This window comes from Macaca thibetana, chromosome 4 (assembly GCF_024542745.1).
Source record: "Macaca thibetana thibetana isolate TM-01 chromosome 4, ASM2454274v1, whole genome shotgun sequence".
NCBI classification, from domain to species: domain Eukaryota; kingdom Metazoa; phylum Chordata; class Mammalia; order Primates; family Cercopithecidae; genus Macaca; species Macaca thibetana.
Window position 1 is genome coordinate 97,510,400 of NC_065581.1, and position 25,066 is coordinate 97,535,465.

At 45.1% G+C, this 25,066-nt stretch overlaps 1 protein-coding gene across 1 annotated transcript in view; it reads right to left on the bottom strand.

Annotated features, from left to right (window-relative positions):
• SIM1 (SIM bHLH transcription factor 1) overlaps positions 1–23,240 on the bottom strand; it is a 75,543-nt gene extending 52,303 nt beyond the window's left edge. The window contains exons 1-9 of the mRNA XM_050786267.1: positions 22,925–23,240; positions 21,625–22,247; positions 11,930–12,012; positions 8,457–8,550; positions 7,786–7,890; positions 7,558–7,643; positions 6,676–6,875; positions 6,342–6,448; positions 5,483–5,630 (exon numbers count right to left, since the gene is read on the bottom strand). Of these exons, the coding sequence (XP_050642224.1) occupies positions 5,483–5,630; positions 6,342–6,448; positions 6,676–6,875; positions 7,558–7,643; positions 7,786–7,890; positions 8,457–8,550; positions 11,930–12,012; positions 21,625–21,799 (998 nt within the window). The 5' untranslated portion in view covers positions 21,800–22,247; positions 22,925–23,240. The remainder of the gene's footprint in view (positions 1–5,482; positions 5,631–6,341; positions 6,449–6,675; positions 6,876–7,557; positions 7,644–7,785; positions 7,891–8,456; positions 8,551–11,929; positions 12,013–21,624; positions 22,248–22,924) is intronic.
• Between the last annotated feature and the right edge of the window lie 1,826 nt (positions 23,241–25,066).

The following is a 25,066-nucleotide window of genomic DNA, read 5'->3' on the forward strand; positions in this document are numbered from 1 at the left end:
TGCACACACTTGTGAAGCAACCACAAAGAGGCAGTTTCTTAATCTTCCATCGTGAATTCAGATCAAAGCCTATCTTGAAGTTTTGTGGGCTGAACGCTACAGGTCTCATTCATTCAAATCCATCCCTGTCTCTCAGACATCTTTCCTACAACCACCTTCCACTTCCACCCCTATACACAGAGAACAGCAGGATGCAGTAGGAGTGACACACCAGCTTTTAATTCTGGCTTCACTACTTACTCAGCATTACTGAGCCTCAGTTTCCACACCTAAAAATACGAAAAGCAATCTCTGACCCAACCACTGTGCAGAGCCATCAAAGAAGCAAGTCAGGTAACCAATGTGACAGCACGTTGAAACAGATATGCATTCAGTATTTGTTTAAAAAAATACAAAGTCTTTAAGTTCATAAAAGATGAATTCAAAACCAAATACAGATCCTTTTGATAAAATACTATAATAAGAAAAAAGTGTATGAAGAATAAGATTATTTAAGTGAATATTTAACTGGTATTATGTATTTCAAAAGACACTAAATCTCCTGGCTCTTCCTTTTAACTAAGTGTTTTGGTAGTTATAAAATTAGTATTAATACAAATATGTCTTCAATTTGTTTTTATAATCATTAAGTTACATGAAAGATCATCTAAAAAGAAAATTGTGACTCTGATGTTCAATATTAACTTAGTAAAGATTAAACACAATTAAGGATCAAATCTAATTTATGGGTATACGTTAGTGCATGATTATTATTTTGGAAGATCAAAAGATTAAGTCTATACAAATGCTCCAGAGAGTAAATTATTTTATATTTTCTGTAGCTTGCTAAGTGAAAAGAAAATTTTATATTGTTTGTATTTATAATATTTGTAATATAAAAGTGATTTTGCTAACCAGGAAAATAAATAACTGTATATGTTAACTATATATGTTATTGGTCAAGTTGTTTTAAAGCATTCTCTAAAAACTGCTATAATAATAATAATAATGCATCACTGGTCTTTAAATAAGTAATTTTTTAAAATTTGAAAACCCAAATTAACTCAGCACCAATAATGTACTTAAAAGAGGAAAGCAATATGAACATATTTTAATGTTTGCTACTTTATGACAAGGATATGTCAGGTTTTATACTTACAGAATATGTTAACATTTAAAATCCTTTTTAATTCTAAGAACTACAGTGGTTCTCATAATGGTAAATTGTTGTGGTTAACATGGTATGCAAACAACAACAAAAAGTATGAGATCTACAGTAATTATAATATAGAGACTCTTTTTATTTTCATTGACATGAAGGAAGTACTGTACATCACCTTTGGTATTTGGCCTAACTTTTCTATGAATTCAAAAGGGGTATTTAGTAGACAGCAAATGTTAAATACACTACCAATATAAATTGTCTCTATTTGTTTTGCTTTTAGTAACACAGAAATAGAAATTTTAACACAGAAGACTACTTCCTTATATATGTTCAGTGAATCACTCTAAAACACCACGTGAGATTTTCTAGGAAAGCAATGTTCCATCCTAAACGTAGAAAATAAATAAGCAGAGAAGCCGTCTTTGCTAAGAAAACGAAGTTGAGATGTTAAATCTGTCTGATTTCAAAATTTCCAAATTTCTCACTAAATCTATTCTCTCTCTTTTACTTTCCAGACATAATATCAGAATTGTATTAGCTCGCAAGTCTTATTAGAAAGCTAGTTTAAAATACAGTGTCATTTAGAACCTTCTATCCTACGAAAGTCTCCTCACAAAATATTACCTATCAATCAGCCTAATTGAGATCATACACCAATGAGTACTTGATGAATATTAGTGGCAGATTGTTTTTAATGGCACCGGTAAACTAGCTCTCAACTATGTTTTTGCAAGCTCTACACACAATAATTTTTAACACTTTAAATGTGTCATCATAAACGGTACAGTGGCTATGTTGGAAAATGCTATTCAAGGATGAAGCACCATGATATCTGTAGCTTACTTTGAAGTGATTTAGTAGGAAAAAAATACACATTAAAAATAAGCACACATATGGGTAGAGTGAGATGTAAAGCAAATATAGGAAAATAACAGTTGTTGGATGTAGATGATGTGAATATGGATATTCATTTACTTCTCTTTCAACTTTTATATTTGCAAAGTTTATGTTTTAAAATATTTTTAAATAGCAATTTTATACTCTATTGGGTTATCTTTAAAAGTGGCCGAATATTTCTTATTTTAAAAATATATGTAGTCTAAAAACATAAATAGAACCAAGACTGTTAATTTTCTTAGAAATTGTTTTTCATAGTTTATCAAATGTTCTATATTTTCAATTTTCTTTACATTAAAAACTAAAGCTTTCCATCTGAGCTGGCTATGAATAATTAATAATAGTAATTAAACTCAAGAAAACATGAACTCAAGAAGACTCACATAGGTCTTTACACAGTATACTCCATATATTCTGGACTTTGCCCGACATCCTTGTTACTAGACACTAATTCCATTCACCTACCCTCTTGAAAATAACCAGAAAGTAAGGCTTGTCATACTTAACACTTATTTCAAAGCCTGAGGATACTCATAACTTATAAGAAAAATCTTTTTTAAATGTGTAAAGTAAAGCTAACAGGGTATGTGTGTCTTACAGAAAATCATGAACTGATTAGTTTTGTTTTGTTTTGTTTTGGAGCGAGGGTTTAATGAAGAGCTATAGAAGCTTCACTGAACCTCAGAGACCCAGAAAAACTAAGGGAATTTTCAGAATTTAATCACAGTATCTTCTCGCTCACCTCTCCAGATTTTCAGAACATATAGTGGGCATACAAAAGTCAGTAAAAAGCACCAAGGCATGTACCACCTGCCTCTAAAATCATCCAGTTTTCCTATATGCCCTGTTGCAACCACTTATTAAAACAAGGTTACTAAATAAGTCTAATCATTGTTGCTTTTGTTAGATAATAACTTATTTTTCTAGGCATATTTTAACTTCAGCAATAAATCAGGAAATTAGAAAATTAATGAGCTTACGAATGTTGCCTCTACCAAAACATCACAACCTCATTTGACCAAGGCTTATTTAAAATCTCTACTTTCATAACATGAAAATCCCTTTAAAATATATGCTATTAAAACATTTAAATTTGGAAAACATCTGGCATGTCAAACTATTTGGGAGCTTGTGGTTTTAAGTACTTTGTTTCAGGTGGTGTATTTAGAAAGAATTCACTTGTCATTCTCAGGCTTCATAGGGAAGTAGCCCTAAAAAACAAATGTATGTGGTAGTTCACTACAACCATGGAGAATCAATAGCCATCTATTTAATTTGCTAAGACAATGTAAATTAGTAACTTCCAGCCAGATGTGTGATATGCACATCAAACAAACTGCAACCTGTTCATTATGAAAATCCTGTCAACATACACAGAGCCACTTGATGACATTTCATCTAAAGCGATTTCCACATTTGCAGCTATAAAAATTGTCCTAAGAATTTTCATACAAGAAACTGAAGCTGAGACTCATAAAAGGGTAATCAATTTCAGCTTTTCATATTGTGTGCTGTGTATATATGCTTCTGTGTGTTTATTTCCATTTTCATTCAGAGGTATAAAATGTTTTAATGTGCACCATGCTCTTTTTCCTTCTATTAATCATTTATTTATCCTCATTACATCTTTTTAAATTTGATGTAAAGTTGATCCTCTAATTCTACAGTTCTGAAGGAGTATGTAAAGTCAGGAATGACACAATCAACAGAAGAAAAAATGTACACTTATCTACTGGAAAACAAAACAGAATATTTCAAAATGACTCCAAACATAAATTAAGTTTACGCATTGGGAGGTCTAACTTGCATTTGGGTCATTTATATGGGTCTGTGTGACTATATACCCTGCTGTTTGATAGAAAATGATTACTAACCACAGGCACCCACCAGAGAACAGAGTGTATGTGTAACGCTTGTGATGTCTCAGACATACAAAGTACCTTCTTAAAGAATGTCCGTTTCCTTTCCATAGTAAGCAGACGTAATTTTTCACCCTTTAATACTACTGCTTCACAGAGTGGCCTATTTTATGAATTATGCTTTGCCATTCTCTCTTGCATTTATTTTAATAATATGAACAACTGTATTCATAAAATTGATGGTTTTGTTTCATGAAACCCAAAATATTGGTAAATTTTCTGTTTTGTATTAAAATATACAGCCTTCTTGATATTACAAGAATTATATAATATTAACACTGTTTACTAAGATGAAAAAAAGTAAAAGATTATTCTTAATTGTCAGCTACTATTCTTGAATGTTGAATCCTCATCTAAGCCAAATTCATTTTCTAAGTCTATTGAATTAAACTTTCTTATTAAACAAGACACAAAATAAATAGTCTTACTGCCAAGCATAATATTTCCAACTACTACATTTTTAATTTGGCAATTTAAAACAACGTGAAATGAATCTAGTCCTCATCAACTATAGTATAGTCTGATTCCAAATAGCACCCCTTCACCAACTTCCTAATGTCTAAATAGCATTCTACTAAGTGCCTGGTGTGTCAACACTTCCAACTTCCAAAGTAAACAACCTATGAGATTCCCTAAAATCACAAGAATTTCAACCTCTACCAAAAAAAAGATGGGGGGAGCGCAACTGCACACACAAAAGAGTTCTTCATAAAGGCTTCAACCCTAAGCAACTGGACTTTCACAAACATTATACAGAACGTGCTTTCTTCACCAGCCACACACCAGGCCACGTGATCAACCTGCAGGGCCACACTGGTAATCAGAAACTATTATTGTTTCTAGCAAGAATAAGGCTGAAATGTAGGCCTCTGCAGCCTCACTGTCAGTCGCACCCGCAGGTGGCACCCAGAGCTCCGCTCCTCACTCAGTGAAGCAATTACACCCCGCGCGGGGCCTGGGCACCGGCCAAGACTTGCAGCGTTCGCTGGGGTCCCTTAGCTTTCTGCGAGTTAAAGTCAGATCCTCCTGGTCACTTAAGCCCCCTTTGTGGTTCAGGGGGAAAACCACTCTCTCAGAACTCTTAACTTTGATTGGAGACTCTGGTTAAAATTAAGAACTTCAAATCCCAGATTTGAAAAAATGAAACAGATGTCCTGTTTAACGATAAATGCCTCCGTACGTCGGATCCTTTCCTCTCTCTCTCTTTTTCTTTCTGCCGCATTAAGTTTTATTTAATGCAGAGTTCGCTTAAAAGGTTAAGAGAGAAAAAGAAAGAGAAGAAAGCAAATATGGACTGTGATGGAAAAACTCCTAAATCTTTCTCTAGAATATAACGAAGAAAGCCTCTTCAAAAAGATGAAAGTGTTCGACCTGCCTCCTCTTGGCGCAGCCAGCACTCGAGGGTCAAAACGGCATTCCCAGTGGCCCCAGCCTTGTCTAACCCGGCTGCGCCGCCACCCCGCGCTCTCGCAGAGAGCAGGGTCGCCTGGAGTGGGTGAAGGGGTCTCAGTCTTGCACTCACGTGAGGACATAGTTGACGCTGACGATACAGTGTGGCCTGGAGGAGCGGCTGTTGTGCACGATAGTCGCGTAGCTCTGCACCCATACCCAGCCTCCGTGTTTCGCCAGGAACCTGTAGTACTTGGTGGTCACCTGTCCCTTCACCAGCACTGACGGAGAGACAGGAGGCAGATGGTGGTGAACTAGCCTGCTCGGGACTAGTCCCAAATGCAATCCCTGGTGGTGAGAATTGAGGGCCCCCTGTGGGTCCTAATAACCTCACCAGGCAGGAAAGGGAGAGGACAGGCAAATTCCCAAAAGAATTGATTGTCTTGTTATATTGCATCGAGCCCTCCGGTCACCCTTATAGGGATGATACCGGGGTGGTCAGATGTCTTCACCGTCAGCAAAGAGGGGAACACTTATAGCTGGGGGTTTCCTCCAGATTTGCTTTTCTAACTATGGAAGTAAAGCTCTGGGCAGCTAAACTCTGGCGCTCACGTTCCCTGCCCGGGAGATTACGCTCAAAGCAAAGCTGTATCAAAAGCCAGGCAAGTCAACGCAAGTGAGTTCCAGCCTTGGTTTTTGTTCATCTTTAGTGTGGTTCGCAGATGGGAAAAAAATACCAATAGGAGAATAATATACCTTCGCGGGGGGCGGGGGACGGATTTCTCCCAGAAATGCTTCTTCCGCCTGCATTAGCGGCCCGCGGATGTTAGAGAATTAGGTGGGCCCAGTGTTAGAGCAGCCCCTCAGGAGGCCTCACACACCACCACCAACCTCCCTGGGCTCCCACCTGTCCCCTTAAATCGTGGCTCCCCCACCCCCTAACCAGGGGAAGCGCCAAGTTTGCCTGGGTACGGGGCAGGGTGGCGCCTTACGCAAATGGTGCGCGCAGCGCAGGTGGAAGGTGTCGCAGCCGTGCACATGGTGGTACAGGGTCTTCTCAATCAGGTCCTGAGGTTCGTACCCCGTCAGCTCCGCCACCCTGAGGAGAGCAATCCCTGCAGGATGAGTGCAGGTGGGGGTGCAGGGATACCCCTCAAAACACACCCTCGACAGCCCTCTGAGACCTAGCTGTCCGCCCTCACTTTCCAGGGACGGTTCAGTCGCCTCATCTGCAAAATGGGCTCATAGGATAAACGGAAAGCTTTCAGTCACTAAGCAGGGCCGCCCTCAGGCTAAGGGAAGCCCTTTCCGGCCCTGCCCACCCACCTGGAGTCCAGAAAGATGAGCTTCATGTCCAGGCTGGCTCGAAACATAAACATATTGCTGTGTAGCTTGATCTCCGTGACGGCGCTGGGAGGCAGCGAGTGGCCCACGGCCACCAGGCCCACGTTTTGGTAGCAGCCATCGAAGGGGGACATGTCCAGGCTGTACTGGCGGATCTTCAAGTAGCCGCTGCAGTGGATGACCTGAGGCAGAGGGAGAGGGAAGGAGACTCAGCCACAGTGAGGAATAGCCCCCAAAAGGTGGAGAAGGGGCTGAAACATGTTGAAACTCGACTCAGCCATAAACGCTGTGCTGACCACGCCCATGCACTAAGGAATCCAGTTATTGGTGCTCTAAGATGTCTTAAGAAAGTGACTGCACAGCCACACTGAACTCACCTGGGAGCTCATAAAAAATGTAGAGGCCTGGCCCCACCAACCCTAACGCATCCGAATAGCGAAGTAGGGCCCTGACACCTGCTAATGACGTTCAACGACATTCAAAGTGAGACCCATAGCTTCGAACTAAAGCTCTGGTTTCTAACCTCTTATGTAACGCTACGCATAAACTCTTAGGGATCCACCAAAGTTACCCGCCCCTTCAGAGGCCTTACGAACCCTTAAGGCCCATCTCTACGGGTCACAAGTTCATAGCCACCGCGGCCATCCAATATTGGCACCCAGTTAGACTTTGTCTTTAAGCATAGTCCCCAGGTGTTCACAAAGTTCTGTGGCCCTCGTGGAGAGTCCTGGCCTGCGGCTCCTCGACGCAAGCTGGGGGCGCCCTCGCGGGTAGTCCTATGGGTGGGGACATTCCTCCCACCCGCACGCGCCTCGCTTCTTGCCGCCTCTGACTCCACCCGGAGCGAATCTTCCAGCCACGCACCTTGTAGCCGCCACAGGTGAGGCCGGCGTTACGCTTGGCCAAGACGCACTTCATCCTCAGGAAGAAGGAGCGCTCGATCTCATACTCTGGGAGAGAGGAATGGAGGGAAGCTCAGGACGTGTGATACCGGCGGCGTGGGACGGCAAGCGTCTCTGCCACGACTAATTGGGGAAAAATCACAAGCGGACCGCGATGGGCCTGAGCGTCGCAGGCACATGTCTACCTTACCCTGCACGAAGTGAGAGTGGTAGGGCTGATGGGCGGTGAGCACCGCCGTCATCTCGTCGTGGTCTGCCGGGTGAATGTATTCATAAATGCTGTTTCCGGTCAGCTCTACCTGTAAAGAGGAGGATGTCGCCGCCCCCGTGGCGGTGGAATGCCCGGTGAAGGGACTGAAAGATTAGGCCAGGGGAGCTGCAGGTCCATGAGGACAGCAGCCAGAATTCTGGATTCGGCCCTGAGTTCTAATGCCAGCTCTGCTTCTTGCTACCTATTGCAGCCTATCTAAGATTCAGCTTCCTTGTCTATATAATAATAAAAATAGCAGTAACAATGATGATGATAATAATAGCAGTAATAGTAGTAGTAGCAACAGCAGCAGCAGCACCCTGGCAAAGTTCTGATAAAGATATCATGAAATAAGTATGTAACCTCCTCTCATGTTTTCTGGCTTACCACAGGGACTCAAAAAATTAGCCATTGTTTGGGCCTAGGGTGGAAGGTAAAGGAGAAGGGAAGTGGAGAAATGGAGAGACTCAGACCCATTTAAGAGTCTTCCTGCCAGCTGCGCGATGTGCAGCTCCAGGTTTAGAGAAGTACACCCAATCCCCAACCCACCCACTACCCCTGCTTCCAGCTCTGGCTGTAAACACTGCAGATGGGATATGTGAACCACTCACCTACCTGAGAAAGACCCAAGTGGACTGAGGCTGTCTCTGAGATGTACATGATCTTCCCATCTGGGGCTACCACGAAGATGAAGCCGTCCAGGGTCTGGGGAGGCAGAAACAGAGAGAATAGAGAGCCCTCTGGGCCATCTGGAGAAATGGGAGCAGGAGGACAGAAGTTAGTGACTTTCAGCCCAAAGTGTAGAGAGATGGAGTAGAGCAGGTCTGGCAGGAAACAGGGCATAGAAAACTAGCCACATGAACCCTTTTTTTCATTCTAAATTTGTAAACATCTGGGGCATGCAGCCCAATGGGAAAGATCCAGAGTAATTGGTGGACAAGGCTAATGCCCTGTAAGACTCAGGATCCACTGAAATGAACAAAGAAAATACATCCATAACACACACACACACTGTCTCTGTCTCTCTCTCTCTCTCTCACACACACACACACACACACAGTTCTGGGGCGGGGGGAATCACAGCCTACATATTCTATAATGAGTAATAGCAGGGTTTGGGAATAGTCGTGTAGTAGGCATTGGTGGGTCAATATGGAAGGGCTGGCAGTCTAAAGTTTGTAGGCAGAAGAAAGCTGGCCAGTGACTCTGGAAAGAGTCCAAGAGAGGCGGCGTTTAGGAGATGAGAGGTTTAACAAGGAGCAAGTCCATAGAGTAGTGCCATAGGGTGTATGTGTGTGTAAGTTTACACTGATACATCAAACTGACAGGCTCTCCATGAAGGAAAGTCTTAAGATTTTCATGGTCTCTATCTTTGTGAATAAGGCCTTAGTCCAGGCAGAGACAAGATGAGTCAGACCCTGCTCTCAAGGAGCAGGAAGTCCATCAGGGGCAACTGGCCTGAAGACAGATATAATGACGACACAGCTGAACAGACAATGCTGAATAGGCAGGCAGCCCAGAGCCTGAGTGACCAGAGGCCTGGGGGACAATCAGGCCTTAGAGGAGCTGATGTTTGAGCAGAACCTTGAACAGAAGCTTGGACTGGAGAAGAGAGAAAGAGCATTCTAGGCAGAAGGAATGAAGGGGCAAAGTCTGCTGGGTCTGGGGATAGGACCAACCTAGTGTATTCTGAGGTGATGAATTTGGTGAACCAGAGACGGCAAAGGAGCTACACCTGCAATAGATTTTGGAGCTTGAAATGTCAACTTGAGAAACCGAGAGTTGCTCTGTAAGCACTAGAGGTCTAACAGAGGTTTCTAAGCAGAAGAATAGCATGCTTAGATGTGGCATTTGTTTAATTGTATTTTGTTTGGCAGAATGAAGACAGTGATCTGAAGAGGAAGCGGATGGAAAGAGGAGATCAGCGAAGGCAGCTGCAGCAGAGATGGTCAAACCTGAAATGGGGCAGTCAGAAGGGGAATATAGAAAGGCGAGAATCTAATTCAAAGATGTTTCTGGATATGGACTTCACTGGTGGCAGAGAGAGGTTTACTTCAAGGTTTCAGTGAAGGCACTAAGCAGAAGGTGGCATCAATAACCAAGATTTAGTGAGATTTGGTATGAGTAGAATTCTAGGGGAGGGAGATAATGCATCCTTGTTTTGGAGATGCTAAACTTCAAGTGTATGCAGATTTCCATTTAGATGTGTCCAGTTTGCAGTAGGAAACAAAAATCTGGAGTTCAGGAAGAGAATCTAGACTAGAGAAACCAGTTGTTTTCATGTGGAGAAAGGAGTTGAGAGGCTGGTGTTGGGTGAGATTACCTGGGTGGCCTTGAAGCTGTGACAGGAGAAATAGAGCTAAACCCTTGGGGAAATTACAGAATTTGCAGGCCAACCAGTGGCGGCGAAATCAAAAGGGAGCAGGGAGAAAGAGAGAGAAGAATCTGGGAAATAATGCTATTTTAGAAACTGAGGAAAGGAGACAATGTTAAATAATCAGTATCACCTCCTTCAGGTCTTAGTCCGAATGTCACCTTCTCAGTGAGGCCCTCTACAACCATCTCTTATTTTAAAAGGCACTACTCTTTCTTCCTCTCCTCTTTATTTTTCTCCATGGCACCTATACCACTTGGTACACTACACAGTGTACCTATGTGGGCTTGTAAAACTGCTCTCCTTAGAATGTAAACTCCATGAGAGCAGGGCTTTCAGTCTGGCCTGCAACTGCCCCCCCTAAATTTGTGGAATGAGCGAGCTCTGTTAGGATAAGAGATGAGAATCTAATTCAAAATGTGGTGAAGCCAGTGAAGAGCATGATGGGTGGGAGAGATGTCAAACTGCAGGGATGTGGGAGTGAATGGGGGGGGGCATTGAAATTGGGAATGTAAGTCAGTCCTGCCAGAAATGTGGGGTGAAGAAGAGGAAATAAATTGGCAAGAGCTAGAAAGTGTCAAGGACAGTTTGGATTTTGTTTTCTTGTTTATGTTTCTGAGGAAAATTAGTTGGGAATATGAAAATATTGTGGGAAGGACATAGAGAAATCTGATAGAAGATGTCTAAGAGTTAAGTGCCTTTCTAGATAAATTCAAAGGTGTGAAGGCCAGGTCAGTGAGAGAATGCTTGCCCAAGCCCTTTCTTTGTCCCACGAAACTAAAATCTCCTTGGTGTCTTGGAAGGAAAAAGGTATAGGGTAGTGGTAGGAAAAGGAGCTCCTGTCAAGAGATGCTACCCATGCCAGCCCACAGGGAAAACTTGCTTAGTTTCCCCAAATGCTGCTTAGGTTCAAGGCCCCTGGGGGAAGTAGCTCCCAGTGGGCTTGAATAATAATAATGATGATGTTGCAGGGTTGGGACAAATGCAAAATCTAAAAATGCCACTGGGGTTTTGCAATTTAAAATATTTGTTCTGTGACTTAAGTAGGCAAAGAGCAATTTAAAACTGTGAGCATTACAAACCACAAGGTAATGGGAGCCTAGCATTGGTTAGACTCATTATCTGGTGGTGTGTATGTGCTTAAGCAAAGTCCTGCACGCAGCCTGGGCTGGCTTGAAATGAAGGGGAATAGGAAGAAAAGAGGGAACCTGGGCACTACAGGGAGATAAAACCAGTTGCAGATGTAGCTGAATTGGAAAGGTGTGGGCTTAAAGCACTGAGAGAAAAAACAGATTCCTGTTATTTCCTTTGGAAATTCTTCGATTCGGATGGTTCTGTGACCTTGCCTCTTCTGCCTGATCTGGGGTGTTCCAGTTCCCTCAGCCCGATGGAGACAAATGGTGCCCCCTCCCTCGGTTAGGATGCTCTGATGGGGCCTCGTTGGGCTACCTTCCAAACCCAACTTCTCACTTGTCTACTTTGCCTCCCTCTCAACCTCTTGAGGCATCATCTGCAAAAGCTAAAATTTTACTTTGCAGCAGCTATTGGGCTCTGAGAGGGCCCCGTGCAATCCAGATCCCTGTTTTTTGTTTTGTTTCGTTTTTGTTTGTTCGGTTTTATTTTGTTTTTCTGAGAAACTAAAAGCCCAACTCAGGGCCAGACACTCAGACCCTCAAAGCTTATGTGCCGCCGGAAGACCTGCACCTGTACCTGGAGCAGATGGGAGCCCAGTTCTCGGCCAACGTTGTCCAGGGGGCTGGTCCGACTCGAGTGGCCCCACGCCTCGCCAAGCCCTGTGGAGACACAGAAACATCCTGTAGCCACTGAACCCGGACCTGGCAGGCAGTTTGGGACCAAGTCCCGCGACTGTATTACCCGAGCGAACACCAGCCTTTTGACTGGATACCATACGGGATCCCTCTCAATGTGGACAGCGGAAGATGGGAGAGTGTACATTTCAGTCCGTCCTCTCAGTTTCTCAGCAGAGGTTAGATTTCGTCTTCTAAACTAGACCTGGTTTCTCAGGGAGAGCTAGGCACAGGCCAAGGGCCCCCTGGCAGGACTCCAAGTGGCCCAGGTTCGGAAAAAGCCTCCAACACTGCACCCCACCGATAACTTTCGTGTAGGTTCACTAGTGTGTTTGCGGGGGTAAGGGCACTCTGCTTCTCGCCCAAAGTTTTCATCGTCATCCTTTTCCCGGGGCCGAGCTTGTCCCAACACCCAGCGAAAGCCACTGCCAGCCCACAGCGACCTGAGACAACCGGCCAGGTCCAACCGGTCCCTGGGAGGGCTTTCTGATTGGCTGCGGGGCTTCTAGCCACTCTCCTCCCCTTGGCCTCTGGCTTTAATTCCCTTCGGAAAAATTAGTTCCCTGGCGGATGATTTCCAGCCTGAAGTCTACCAGCATCACTGATCAACCCATCTTCCTATTCCTTTCCCCTCCTAGCCCTCTGCCTTACACACAACTCATGCCCCCTACCCACCCCCCTACCACTAAAACCCGCATGGGCTTTTTCTGAAGTCAGTTACTTTGGGGTGCTAACAACCTTTTTGTAGTATTTTCGTTCTCTTCTCGAATTGAGACTCATTCAACTTTTCTACGTTCCGGGTACTGTATTCTATTAACAAAGACCATCTCTTTCTCTCCTTGGTGTTTCCCCGTTAAGATCTTTGGAGTCTTTGCTGCAAACTTTCTCTGGTGATGCCTAAAAAAATAAAACGCTCAGGACTCTTGTGGCCGATTTTTAAAAATTTAATATGGAGTATGCTAGAGTACCCTTTTGTGGAAAGAAAAAAAAAGGCAAAAAAAAAAAAAAAAAACTTTTGAAGGCCTGTGTTAAGCTATTTATGGGTGTTATCTTTTTAATAGTGCTGCTGCTAAAATTATTTTAACTAGGTAGTTACATCCTTTTATTCTTACACCATTAAACAAAGTTTAACATGACCTCCCACACCCTACCCCTCAGAAAGGTGATTTACTGCGTTAAGGAGCAAATCACCAAGAAGTACACAATGATGAACACTGGCCTTGTAATATGAGGTTGGGGGCAGATCTTTCAAAATAAAACATGGAGTTGGATTTTTAAAAGGTGTTGGCTAGGAGCTGCTTCCTAAGCAAGCGATCAAAGCCTTGGTAATGAGGAACCGTGAGCGCCCCTTAAACTCAAATCCGGTCTTTCTGGGTGTTTGCACATCTAAATAAATCTAACGATTTCCCCACCACTCTGCAAACACTGATGCTCCCCGCCCGCACTCGGGACTCCTCTACCTCTCTGGCTCCCGGTCAACTCCTCCCGACTCTAGCCCGCCCCAGTTTTCCTCCCCGGAGTGACTCCACTGCCCTGGTCCCTGGGGTCCTCCTGGACCGTTCTGGGAGGGCCCCCGCCACAGCCACCTGTACACACCCCTTCGCCTTTTCACATTTATCGCTCTTCCCGTTTCAGCCAACCTATTCTTCGTTTCTATTCCGACCTGCTCTTTTCTTTTTAAACCCCGGCTCAGACATACCCACTCAGAAGGAGTGGCAGGAGGGATTGGCTGCGGAGGCCACACGGGGGAAAGGAGAAAGGACCCTGTCGGGAAAGCCGAGGACGCCGGCGACGCTGGCCCTTGGGCTCTCTGGGGCCTACGGAGGCCTTAAACCCCAAAGCTTGGCGGGGACTAAGGGCCGGGGCACTCGGGCGAGCCCACAGCGGGCGGAGACTGCGTTGTGACTGGGAGCAGGTCTCGCGCGGCTCCCGGAAGGGTACGAAGCCTGCGCTGAAGGCCAACAAAACGTCTTCAAACTAACGTTTTGAGGGTCTCCCAAAGCGGCTGTAAGATACCCGAAGCGGCCTCCCAACCAGAATGATCTGAAAATCCCCCCAGGCTGGGCTCGGGATAAATACTCGTTCTGAACTCCCGGTGCCAGCCTAGGCTGTTTGTTGTTTCGGGTTTCGGCCTCATTAGTATGCGCCTACAAGGGAAAATAAGACTTCCCCACTGGTTAATAAACAACCCGTCCGGCGCAGGTTAACAGGAGCCTTCTTCCCCTCTCCTGCCCCACCCCCGCCACCTTTTAAGGAACCTTTTGCTTTCCCGGAGGTTTGCCTTCTCTTTCCGTTACCCGTAGAAAGCTCACGATTGTGTCTGGGTTAATGTTTTATAAAGGACTGGCTACTCTCGTCTACCTGCCGGGCTTTCCCGATCTAATATCGAGGGAACCTCCCCAAGTCCCAATAAGGGGTCCCCCCTCCCTAAAGTCTCGAAGTGGGGTAGAGACCTCCTCCCTGGACCCCCTCGCCTCCTGCCTTCGTTGACGCGCTCTGGCAAACCCAATTTCAGTTGGCGAGGGGGTAAGCTGAGATTTCGTTTCTGCACTTGACCTACCGCAGAAAATTCGCAAATCCTTTGATTGTCTGTTTAAAATGAGGAGGAAACCAGCTCCCTTTGCGGCGGGATTACAGTGGGAACAAGATCTAAAGATTCTCTTGTAATTCGGTGAGGCCGAGGGAACGGGGTTTTGCAAAGGAGAAAAGGAGCTCTGTGAGGGAGGCGATAACTAAATCGGGTTTTAGACAAAAGGATTTTCCTCAGCTAAAGTGGCCGAAGACAAAGGAAAACAGAATCTATTTTGGAAGATTTCCAAGATATGCCACATTAACCTTAGCTGATAAATTTTGCTTCTCCCAGGCCCCCCTCTTCCCTTAAAGTCTGGTTTATCATATTTACATAAGTAGCATTAGAAGGGATGTATCTATTATGGATCTAAAGGGCTAGCTCACATTTCCTGTGAAACCCAGGCAAGTTTCACTGTTGCTTTACCCTCCATCTCGGTTGAGCCATTTCCATTTAAATACCCCCTGACCCAAGGATTACCTCAATGGACTGACTGCACGGGTTTTGTAATTTCCTGAAAATGAGATTTCGATTTATAAAACAAGAAACCAATTAGTAACCAAATGAGGCGAAGTAGATCCACTAAAATTGACCTAATCCCACAGGCACCATTTAGGCCCGTTCTTGGCGAATGAATGATGAGCCCCAGTCTAGCGTGAGCTCAAAGCATCATCCAGCTGTGTTATTGCAAGCAGCAAAAATAAATTGATAGAGCTTTTCCTTCGGAATGAATTTCATACCCTTGACAAAATATAGATTACAGACCCGGCATCATCACCGCCTTCACTCAGACAGGAAAAGGAGGAAGAGAAGAGTGTGTTCTGTTTTTTAAAAATTTTTTCTTTATTTTAATAAATAAACGCTACATCTCAATAGAAATGTATCCTCCTTGCAGTCCTTCCCGGGAACCTTCACCTCCTCAACTAATTGAGGTGCATTTTAGGCAATGGAGGAGGGTGGACGGAGGCGCTGTTTCATGACCTGACCACGACTTGGTGACTGAGGAGGGGAAAGCCCTCCGAGGCTGAGGCCACTGCGGGTCCTGAACAACTTGTCTCAACCAACTGAGTGTCCCTTGAGAGTGTGTAGGAGAGTCTGGTCCGGGGGTGGGGGGTAATCCTGAAAACCCCAAATCCCATGTATCCTTCCGGGCCTGCGCATCGTCGCTAAATGAGTACTGTCCAAGTCTTCCCCGGGCTGAGGCGTTGAGTGGCCTTTGTGTTTAGCCTCCGGGCGCCTCCGCGGCCGGGCTCTTTGGAGAAAAAAAGTGACTACAAATGGGTGCTACCAGCCCGAACCAAGCTCCTGGAGCAGTCACTGGCAGGTGGCCGCTTCACGAACCAAGGCGCACCCGACCCCACTTCTGGCGCTGCTGCCCTCCTCTGCCTGCGGCCCTCTACGGCCAAGGGGCCTGTGTGGTTGACCTGAGGGCATCGGCTAGCGCGCCGGGCCAGGTCTTGTTGCACGCAGCAGCCTGAACCCTACAGTGTGTGCCTGCACTCGGCAGTGCCCTGATCTCTCCTGCCTGCCGATCCCGGTTCAGAGACACCGCGGCCGCGCCCAGGGAATCCACTAATGTTACTGTAAATGTGGGGTGGAGGCCTAAGGTCACAGCGCTGACTCTCTCTCTCTCTGTCTCTCTCTCTCTCTGTCTCTCTGTCTCTCTCTCTCTGCGCCTTCGCGGAGCTCCAGCCCCGGAATTTGGGCTTCCCATAGGGATAGAGCCTGAGGGCCAACCTGGCTGCCCGAATTGGAGTCAGCCGCCAAAAGACTGCAGAAACCCAAGGAGGGCGGGGTTCGGCCAGACTAAAACTGGGGGCGAAATTCATGCAGGGTTCACGAGACAGTCCTGCGTGACGGCCGAAAAACGTCAATCGATGTCACCCTGGGACTCCGTGTCTTCGAATGCGGCCCAGCTTTGGCGATGCCACCTCTCTAGAGGCCCGCGCTGGCGTGGCCAAGCCGAAAGTCGCAGGCGAATCCACTTCGGTTCTACTTGGCGCAGGGACTCGGACGATAGCACCTAACCCGCCTTCCCGGGAACTGCCCAAACAGACTGGATCTGGACCTAAGATTTAGACGACTGCTTGCCCTTCGGGGGCAGTGGCCGGGACGGCATGAGGGGCTGCTGCACACACCTGCTCCAGCGGGACCTCTGATCCGGGCAGGGGGTGGCACCTGGGCCGGCCTGGGGAGTGGGGAGACTGTGCTGAGACCACGAGGTAGGCCCTTGGCTGGGGCCACCGCAGACAGAGGATGGGACACACCGCGCAGACCTGGCTGACTGCGTGCTTTGGACGGTGCGGGAGGCGCGACGGGGGCCTGGACCTAATTGTCCCCTGTCGGCCCTGAGCGGCCCTGAGCCGCGAGGCCGAGTGACAAGGCGCAGGAACCGCCTATTGGTGGGGTTGCCTGCGGAAGGAAGTTTACTCTGCCGTGGACACTGTTTTAGCACTTTCAGAGTAGCAGGACCATCCCTAAATAATTGAGGTTCCCCTTCCTCCACACAAAATTTTAAAATTTCACGGATCAGAGACTGGCAATGGGTGGCCCATTAAAATCATTAGATGTTAGCAAAGTACAAGCCTCATTTTCCTGAGAAATACCTGGTGGTACGGAGAAATGCGGTGAGAATCTATGGGCTCTCATTCTGTGTCCACATTTGGGTCTGTAAAAGCTGGAAGCTGCCAACATTTCTTAGAACTGGACAACAACTCCCCTAGAAATTAGATTTGTCCTTTAGAAATTCAGCCCTGTTTTATCATTAGATGAGTGATTGCACCCTGCTTGAAAGCATCCCACAATAGCTTATAATACCTGTTTTTGTTGTTGTTGTTTTTATTAGTGATCCCTCCCTTAAAAGAAAAAAGTATCCTTTTTTATTGATCTGATCTACAATTTCTAGCACATAAATCCGCCTTGCAAATGCTCTGCACGGAGTTTAGTTCTGCACTCCACATTTTAAGTCAACATCAAAACTGGAATTAAACACAGAAAACCAGCACGGAGCGTAAACTGTGCTTAAAGGCCTTTAAATGAGAAAAACTTCTGTAAGAAAATAAACATGGAAACCTAATGCTCAATCATTTCCCCAAGAAGCAAGAAAAACAGCCTTAAATCACCGACCCACGTGGGAAATGGGGCCTCCTTTTCTTTTTCAGTTCTCTGTCTCAAAAAAATATATATATATATATTTATATATATATATATTTTTATATATATTTATATATATATATTTATATATATATATATTTATATATATATATATATATATATATATATTTATATATATATATATTTTTATATATATATAAAACGCCATTAAGGATTTCAATCTTCAGGTGAAAATTATAGAAACCGTCTGCGGAAGTTTGTTTAATCACCCTTGTCTGTTGTAGAGACGATCTTTCCTGAGTAGTTACTAATTTCAACTCTCTGATTATTTTTATTTTTCCAAGACATCTTGTCAATGAAATGGCAATGTGATGTTACCAAGATTTTGAATAGCTATAGATTAGAAAATATATCTGATCCTTTCAAAGTTTATTATGAAAGCCACTACACACCCAGCCAAAACTGCTTTATAGCTGGATAACAAATATATATCTCTTTGTAGTTGAATTTGTCGTATTTTGCACACAAATGAAGTCATGCTATTTTTTAGATCCTGTCCCTCTGGCTTTGATAATACCAAAAATTGGTACATTTCCATGTGCCTCGATTTTTTCTTCACAAGGCTACTTTGGAATATAATATGTCACTAATTGGGAGATATGAAGTGTTAGTGATTTCTCAGTTATCTTTCCTAATTTTCTTTTTCTCTGAAATCTCCAACCTAATGCTTTATTCTTAATTATTTCAGGTACCCATATCCCATTTCTCTGTTCTCCCACTCCCGCATTTTCACCTAAACAGTTTAACTTCATCTACTCAGGCAAATAAAAGCTGAAACTTGCCCCCAGACACGGAAGCTACTAGACTTGGGAGGAAAACAAAAAAGTGTATTCGGCAAATGAAAAGGGAAGGGAATTAGCTGTATTTAAGGTGTATTTAAGGATATTTATTCTTTCAAATATAATTATGAAATGATTTTTGTTAATTTAACTTATAGACTTTTGGCATTACAGTGTATTAGCGATGAAATAGTATATGAACAAAACTGAAGTTTTACAGCAGTTTTATACCTACAGCTATGTCACCAGATTAATAATTATTTAGATTATATAACTTACAAAATTCATATATTACCTGTGATAAGACATTTATACCTATCTTAATCTCATCCTTAAAATTCTGTTGAGGACCTACTATGTACTAGGATGGCTTCAAGATAGATGTAAAGATGAATTTCATCTTCCAACAAATTCCATTTAACACCACTAGAAAAGATTACATCCATATAAAGTGATCAGTTACCCCAACTGCCTTGGACCCCAATCTTGTCCACTCTCTGCCTTCAGTCAACACTGAACCTAAATTTGGCACCCCCTACAGGTTGTGTCTGGTCTTGCGATTGTGACTATTTTATTGCTTTGAAAGCTGTTGTGGTGTTGTTGTTGTTGTTGTTGTTGTTGTTGTTTAATATTCTCAAGAGCTGTGTTTGGGTTTTGGGTTTTTGAAGTTTGTCCACCGTCAAAATTAAAACCTCATCCCTAGAAGCCAGCTGTTCTGATGACCCTGTCTAGCTCACTGGGTGGAAGCTGAGGGTGAGTTATGAGCTCAACAGTAGCTGGAGAAACAAATGATGTGCCCAGAGTTCACACATCGTCCACCTCCTCCACTCCATAAACTCACACTCACCCACAGAAGGGAGAGAAAGGAGGGGTCCGGGGCTGGGGGCGGGGGAAGGTGAGGGGGCTGCAGAAAGCACAGTGGCTGTTAAAGTAGCCAGAGGGGACCATCCTGGCCACCAAGAGGACTCCAGCGGAAGCCTTCATTGGCGCTCTCTTTAAAAATAACGAGAGGTTGGCTGTGAGAGTTTACTTTTTGTTCCTATTTATTTATAAAGCGACTTACAATGTGTGGAGTTAGCACTTAATTAAGCAAAAAGGCTTGCTCTTTTAAAAACAAAAACACGAACAACAGCAGAAAACAGCCCGATATCCTCCCAGCTGCGCCTGCCCCGGGTCTGCACCAAGCCGACTAGCGTCCCTGGCCGGGCGACTCCCCGGGCTCTCCCGGCCGGCTCGGTGCCCGCCCCAGAACGCCGCCTTGCTATTCTCCTCCCGCGATTACTCGCAGCCCCACAAGCAGCACCATATGCTGCTTCTGATCAAACAGCGAGCGACATCGGCACAGATAATTGACGAGACCGGCTGGAAATCACGCAGAAAGGGAGCCCACTGAGACCGCAGGGGCTGACAAATCACTGCTAATAATCCTGTTAGGAACAGTGCGGCCAGCGGAGTTCGCAATACCTTTATTTTTATAAAGTAGGCGCTGACAGTATAAAAGACAACGAGATCTCTTTTTTAAATAGAAGGCAGTGTGGTATAATGGTAATTATCCCATCAACAATTCATAGCACAGTGCGAATGGGAAGTGTGGTTTTGGGTATATAAGTTCCCCTTCTTCTTCTTTTTCTTCTTCTTTTTAAATTATTTATTTATTTATTTATTTATTCATTTACTTTTCAGGTACTTTAGACTTTCATTTCTTTTTTCCCCGCGGTTTCCAGGGTCAGAGAAGAACTGTTCAAGGAACTGCTTTAGGAGGGAACGACTAAAACATCACTTGTAGTTTGAAGGTAGAACTGAACTATAATTTGAAAGTTTTCCTTTGGCTTTGAGCATGTTTTGCAGGCTTTTTGACTTAGATAATAACTTTAATGTCATGATCAAGCAAAGTGAAACTGCAAACCCAATAATGACTGTTTCCTGCCCATCCATTCATTTAATGGAAAACCACAAACCCCAAACATCTAAAATCAACAACAGCAAACACCTCCAGGGGTCAAATCAGAAGTTCTCATTTGTAAATAAACAGAATTCTTTCTTTTGGATTTTTGTTTGTTTGCTTGTTTAGTAATCCCTCTTTTACATTTCTGAATCCCCTTCTCCCAGCAAAGACATATCCAATATATATTTTAAAAAATATGTTTGTATTATTTGAATGCAAGTAAAGGAAAAGATGGGCAAATGGAAAAGTGTCCTTTTCTAATAAGTATAAATGGTTTTATACAGGACACTGTTCTATGAAAGCTGCACTGTCCTCACACAGTGAATCTTGATAATCTAAATACGAGTTTTAAACCATGTGAACAGCTCAGCTATTCTAACTTCTAGGCCTTATTAGACAATTTTCTCAGAATCCATTTGCCAACCTGACACCCAGAAGATATTTTCTAAGCGGGCGAGCCATCTTAATTCAATCTTATGTATTTTAGGACTAGCCTATTATCTTACAGATAACACCAAGCCCACAGTTGCAAATCATCAAGCTCCAGAGTTATTCCAGAATCTGCGAATGTCTTGAAAACTCAGAATAAATTTGCTTAGAATTTATTTAAGAACCTGAGTAAATCCAGGCATACTTGTTCACAAATATGCATGTTACCCATTTGCAAAATTTTAGACATATAGAGAAATTATTATCTGGCATATCTAGCTCCAGGTACATGGGTCTATCTACACCTGGCAAAAAATACAGAATTTGGCAGTGCTCTGGCTTTTTACTGGACAAAATTCTAACAAGAGGAGTAAAAAAGAAAGTCATGTTTGGATTAGTAGTACTTTCAATTGAGCCTAGTCTCTGAAGTGTTGACAAAAGGACTGTTGGGCTGCTTCCCAACCAAACATATCTGATGGACTGAAGAGAAAGTATTGATGGGGAAGTAGAGGGAGCCTCGAAAAAGCGACAGAAATTCTGAGTTCAGTGAGGACCTTAGTGAAGTAGCTGAGCTAAACTTCCCTTTGCAGAATATATATGTAAATATGTATGCATTTCTCTGGTCACTGGTTTCGGCTCATTGCCTGGCAAATCCCCTGCCCCTTCTACATTTGAAATTCCATCTGGTCAAAGTCACTTACCTTCTGGGAACACGACTCTCATTTTGAGATAGCTGGTCGTGAGTCTGATTATGGATGCTTTGTCCAGCTGCGAGGTGATAGCCGAAGGCAAAGGCAGTAATTTAGCCAGTTCATAAAATTCACTGTTTTCCTTCTCCCTCCTAGTCCGGGCAGCATTTTTGGACTTTTCTTTCATTGTGTCTTGTTCCCCCTTTCTTCTTACAACGTAAACTCCGCAGATTCATCCAAAACAAAAAATAAACTTTCAATTAGAGATCATATTTGGCAAAAACATAAAACATACTTTGAATAAAGAGGCTGAAGTATTTGCACCAAGAACAGTGTATTAATGGCAGTAAAAGACCAGCGGGGGTGAACGGAAAATATTTTCTTTGAAAATGCGGGATGCAGTATAGGAAAGTTGCCGATCCACGGAATTTGGGCAATCCTGGGGGTCCTCGGGGTATCAAATGCCGGTGGGACCCCTGAGGAGCCAGCCTCTTCTTTTACTCCGAGCTGCGAACGCTGGTCCTCGGAAAATCGACATAATAATCCCCGACGTTTGTTCTTCAGTCTCGCGGCATTTAAGGTATCTCCGAGCCCCTTTGGGAAGAGCAGGAACTCCAGACAACTCTTTCAAGGCCCTGTGAAGACAACAACATCAGAGCATAAGAGATCCGCGGCTCCACAACCACTCACACACTTGTCCCAATTCCAAAAACACGGCCGGAAAGGGACTCAGCGTGCCTAGCCAGGCGTTTTGGGTTTGTTTTTAAAGAACCGGATAAATCGGCAGCGAGACGGCCCCCTGCAAATAATGCTGGCATTCCCTGACCCATGCCAGCCACATCCTCCAGACCCCTGGGAAGTTGCCCAAACAACAAAATGCATATTTTTGAAGACCCGCAAGAGACTTTCCGCTGCGGGTCCCCGAGCCCGCGCCCAGGTTGGGTGCATGTCCCACGAAAGCAGGTTTCTACAATTCAGAATTCCTCCACGGCGCGGCGGGGGCCTTTCAGCTCCCGACCTTGGCAGATGTGGACCTTGGCTACCTTTTTAACTTGGGCCTTAAGTCTGAGGGATTCCTCAAAAAGTGACATTTACACACCAAGTCCCTCGGGACTCCCAAGGCGACCCAGTGCTCTGGCTGCCCAGCAGGGGCGGCAACAAGCGGAGTCCGGCAGCGCCAGGTTAACAGGTGGCGCGGTCGCGACAGCCCCTCGCAGGCGCCCGGGGGGTGGGAAGCGCCGCGGCCTCTCCCACACCGCCGCGGAGCTCCAGGGTTGCTGGTAGGGCGCGGGATGTCTTCTGCTTCACCTACCTTCAGTCCCCACAGGCGGCAGAGGGTTCGGGGGCGCCCATCTCTTAATTGTACTCATGCCTACCGTCCAACCCAGCGGCTCTGCCGGCCTCTCCGCTTCCCACCGGCAGAGAGGAGCAGAGCATTCCCGGCTCCCTTTTCTGGATCATGAATTGGAGGAGCGGTGCGTGGCAGAAAAAGGAGGATGCAAGCTTTGGGAAGAGTGAGGTGATTTTAGAATCCTGGTCCTCCGTAGTTGCTACGAAGCCAGTTCACTATTATTCCTAATTGGAAGCCGAAAACTGTCCCCCGTAACTTCTTTATAGCTTAAGGGTTTAGCTTCAACTTCACTCCCGGGCCGCCTCTCTCCCGCCCTCCCTCAATGCCACTCACAAGCCTTCTAGCCTCCCATTGGCCTGGCCCGGCCAGGGGCGAGGCGCTCATTGGCCAACAGGGATGAGTGACACGAGTCGGCCCCGCGCCGCCCTCCGCGCGTCCAGGCTCCGGGGTCTGGATCTTACTATCCGCTCCGCCGCTGGGCTCCTAATGAGCCCCGGGTGCGGGGTCGGCGCTGTCCGGTTGCCGCCGCTGCTCGCGGCCTCCTGGGCCTTCCCGACATCGTGTGCGACCCGCGTTCCTCGGGCTGCCTGGGGTCGGGTGGTTAAGCGCTCAGTCCAGCGCGGCGGCCCAGAAGAGCCGGGGACGTCCGGAGGCAGCGGAGGTCGGACCGGCTGGTTAGTTCTACCAGCGGAGGAGGCAGGGTTGGCCCAAAGGCCCATCCCGCTGGCAGTCGGAGTCCGACGGCATGCGCGAGGCCGGTTTTGTGCTTTATTTTCTCTTTCTGTGAAACCATGAAGACACGGAATTCATTGCCAGAGGAAATAAATACAATGACTGTCTTTAAATTAATCCCAAAGAAGTGCGCCTTTTTCTAAACGGTTTGGGTTTGGGGGCTGATTTTTTTCACTGTGGAAAGCTCGATCAGGGAGTTTTCCTGTGGGGAGAAGCGAGGGGGACACTAGGGGAACACGTTACATTTCAGGGCAAAATAGAATGATTGATATATAGAGATACATATCACAACAGTCCGTTATCTTAAACATTAGCCAACTCTTTGCCGGGTTTTGTTTCAGGAAACAAAAGTCCAACATGACTATTCCTTACAGAAAGGATACAGTCTGCATGAATGAACTTAACGATGCTCACAGTTCTCTACTAGGAGCTCACAATTCCCTAATAGGAGCTGGTTAAACAAACGCTCACCAGGACTCTCCCTGAGTAATTATCTCTTAGAGACCCTCTAATTTGAAACGCCTTCTCTTTCTCTCATCTGAGAAAACACAACAGATAGCATAGAGAAAAACTCAAATTGTCCCCAAACAATTGTTGTGCTCACCAATCACATCCTACAGACTCGATTCCCGGCTTGGTTTGGGTACTGCCTGTGACCAGATTCGGCTCCCGGAGGTGCGTTTGGGGGGAGTTGTTTCATCTGTCATAAAAATCAGTGAGAACACCAGTGACTGGGCACTCATCCTCTCGTTTGTGGCGCTAATTGCCATTGAGAAAATAAATACTTTGAAGAGGGGTGTGTGCCATTCTGCTGATATTCAGAACAACTTTAAGAGTGTTTGTTCAAAAATACAGACATCTGCCACCTCCTTGCTACCCGATGGCAGTGAGATCCTCGTAGAAGGACAACGGGAGCTTTCTGGTGGTATTTACACATCTGGGCAACACCTGGCTGGAGGAGGTGAACTTTTTGGATAGAAAGAAAAAGAAAGAAGCACGGAGATTTTGTACGTCTTTCAAAACTGGAATCCGGCTAATGGACTCCAATCCAGGAGGAGTCATTTCCCCAGTGACTGTAGCCACTTACAGACCTGGTTCTGGGCGGCTTTCAACCACCCAGTGATGCACTTTTAACAAACATAGCTAGAAGATAGCGAGAGATGCACTGTGGCTCACTTACACACAAGATTCCAGAAAGATCAGATAAGGTCAAGTTGGCTACTACATGTAAAGTCGGGGGTGGAGAGTGCGTGTGGAGAGGGAAATAAACTTTCTTGACCCTCCTCTCCCCTCCAACCAGGTCAGATATAGCTGCCAGGCAAAGCAATGACACTCAGGGTTAAGAGGAGGTTTTCTATTGACTGTGTTCTA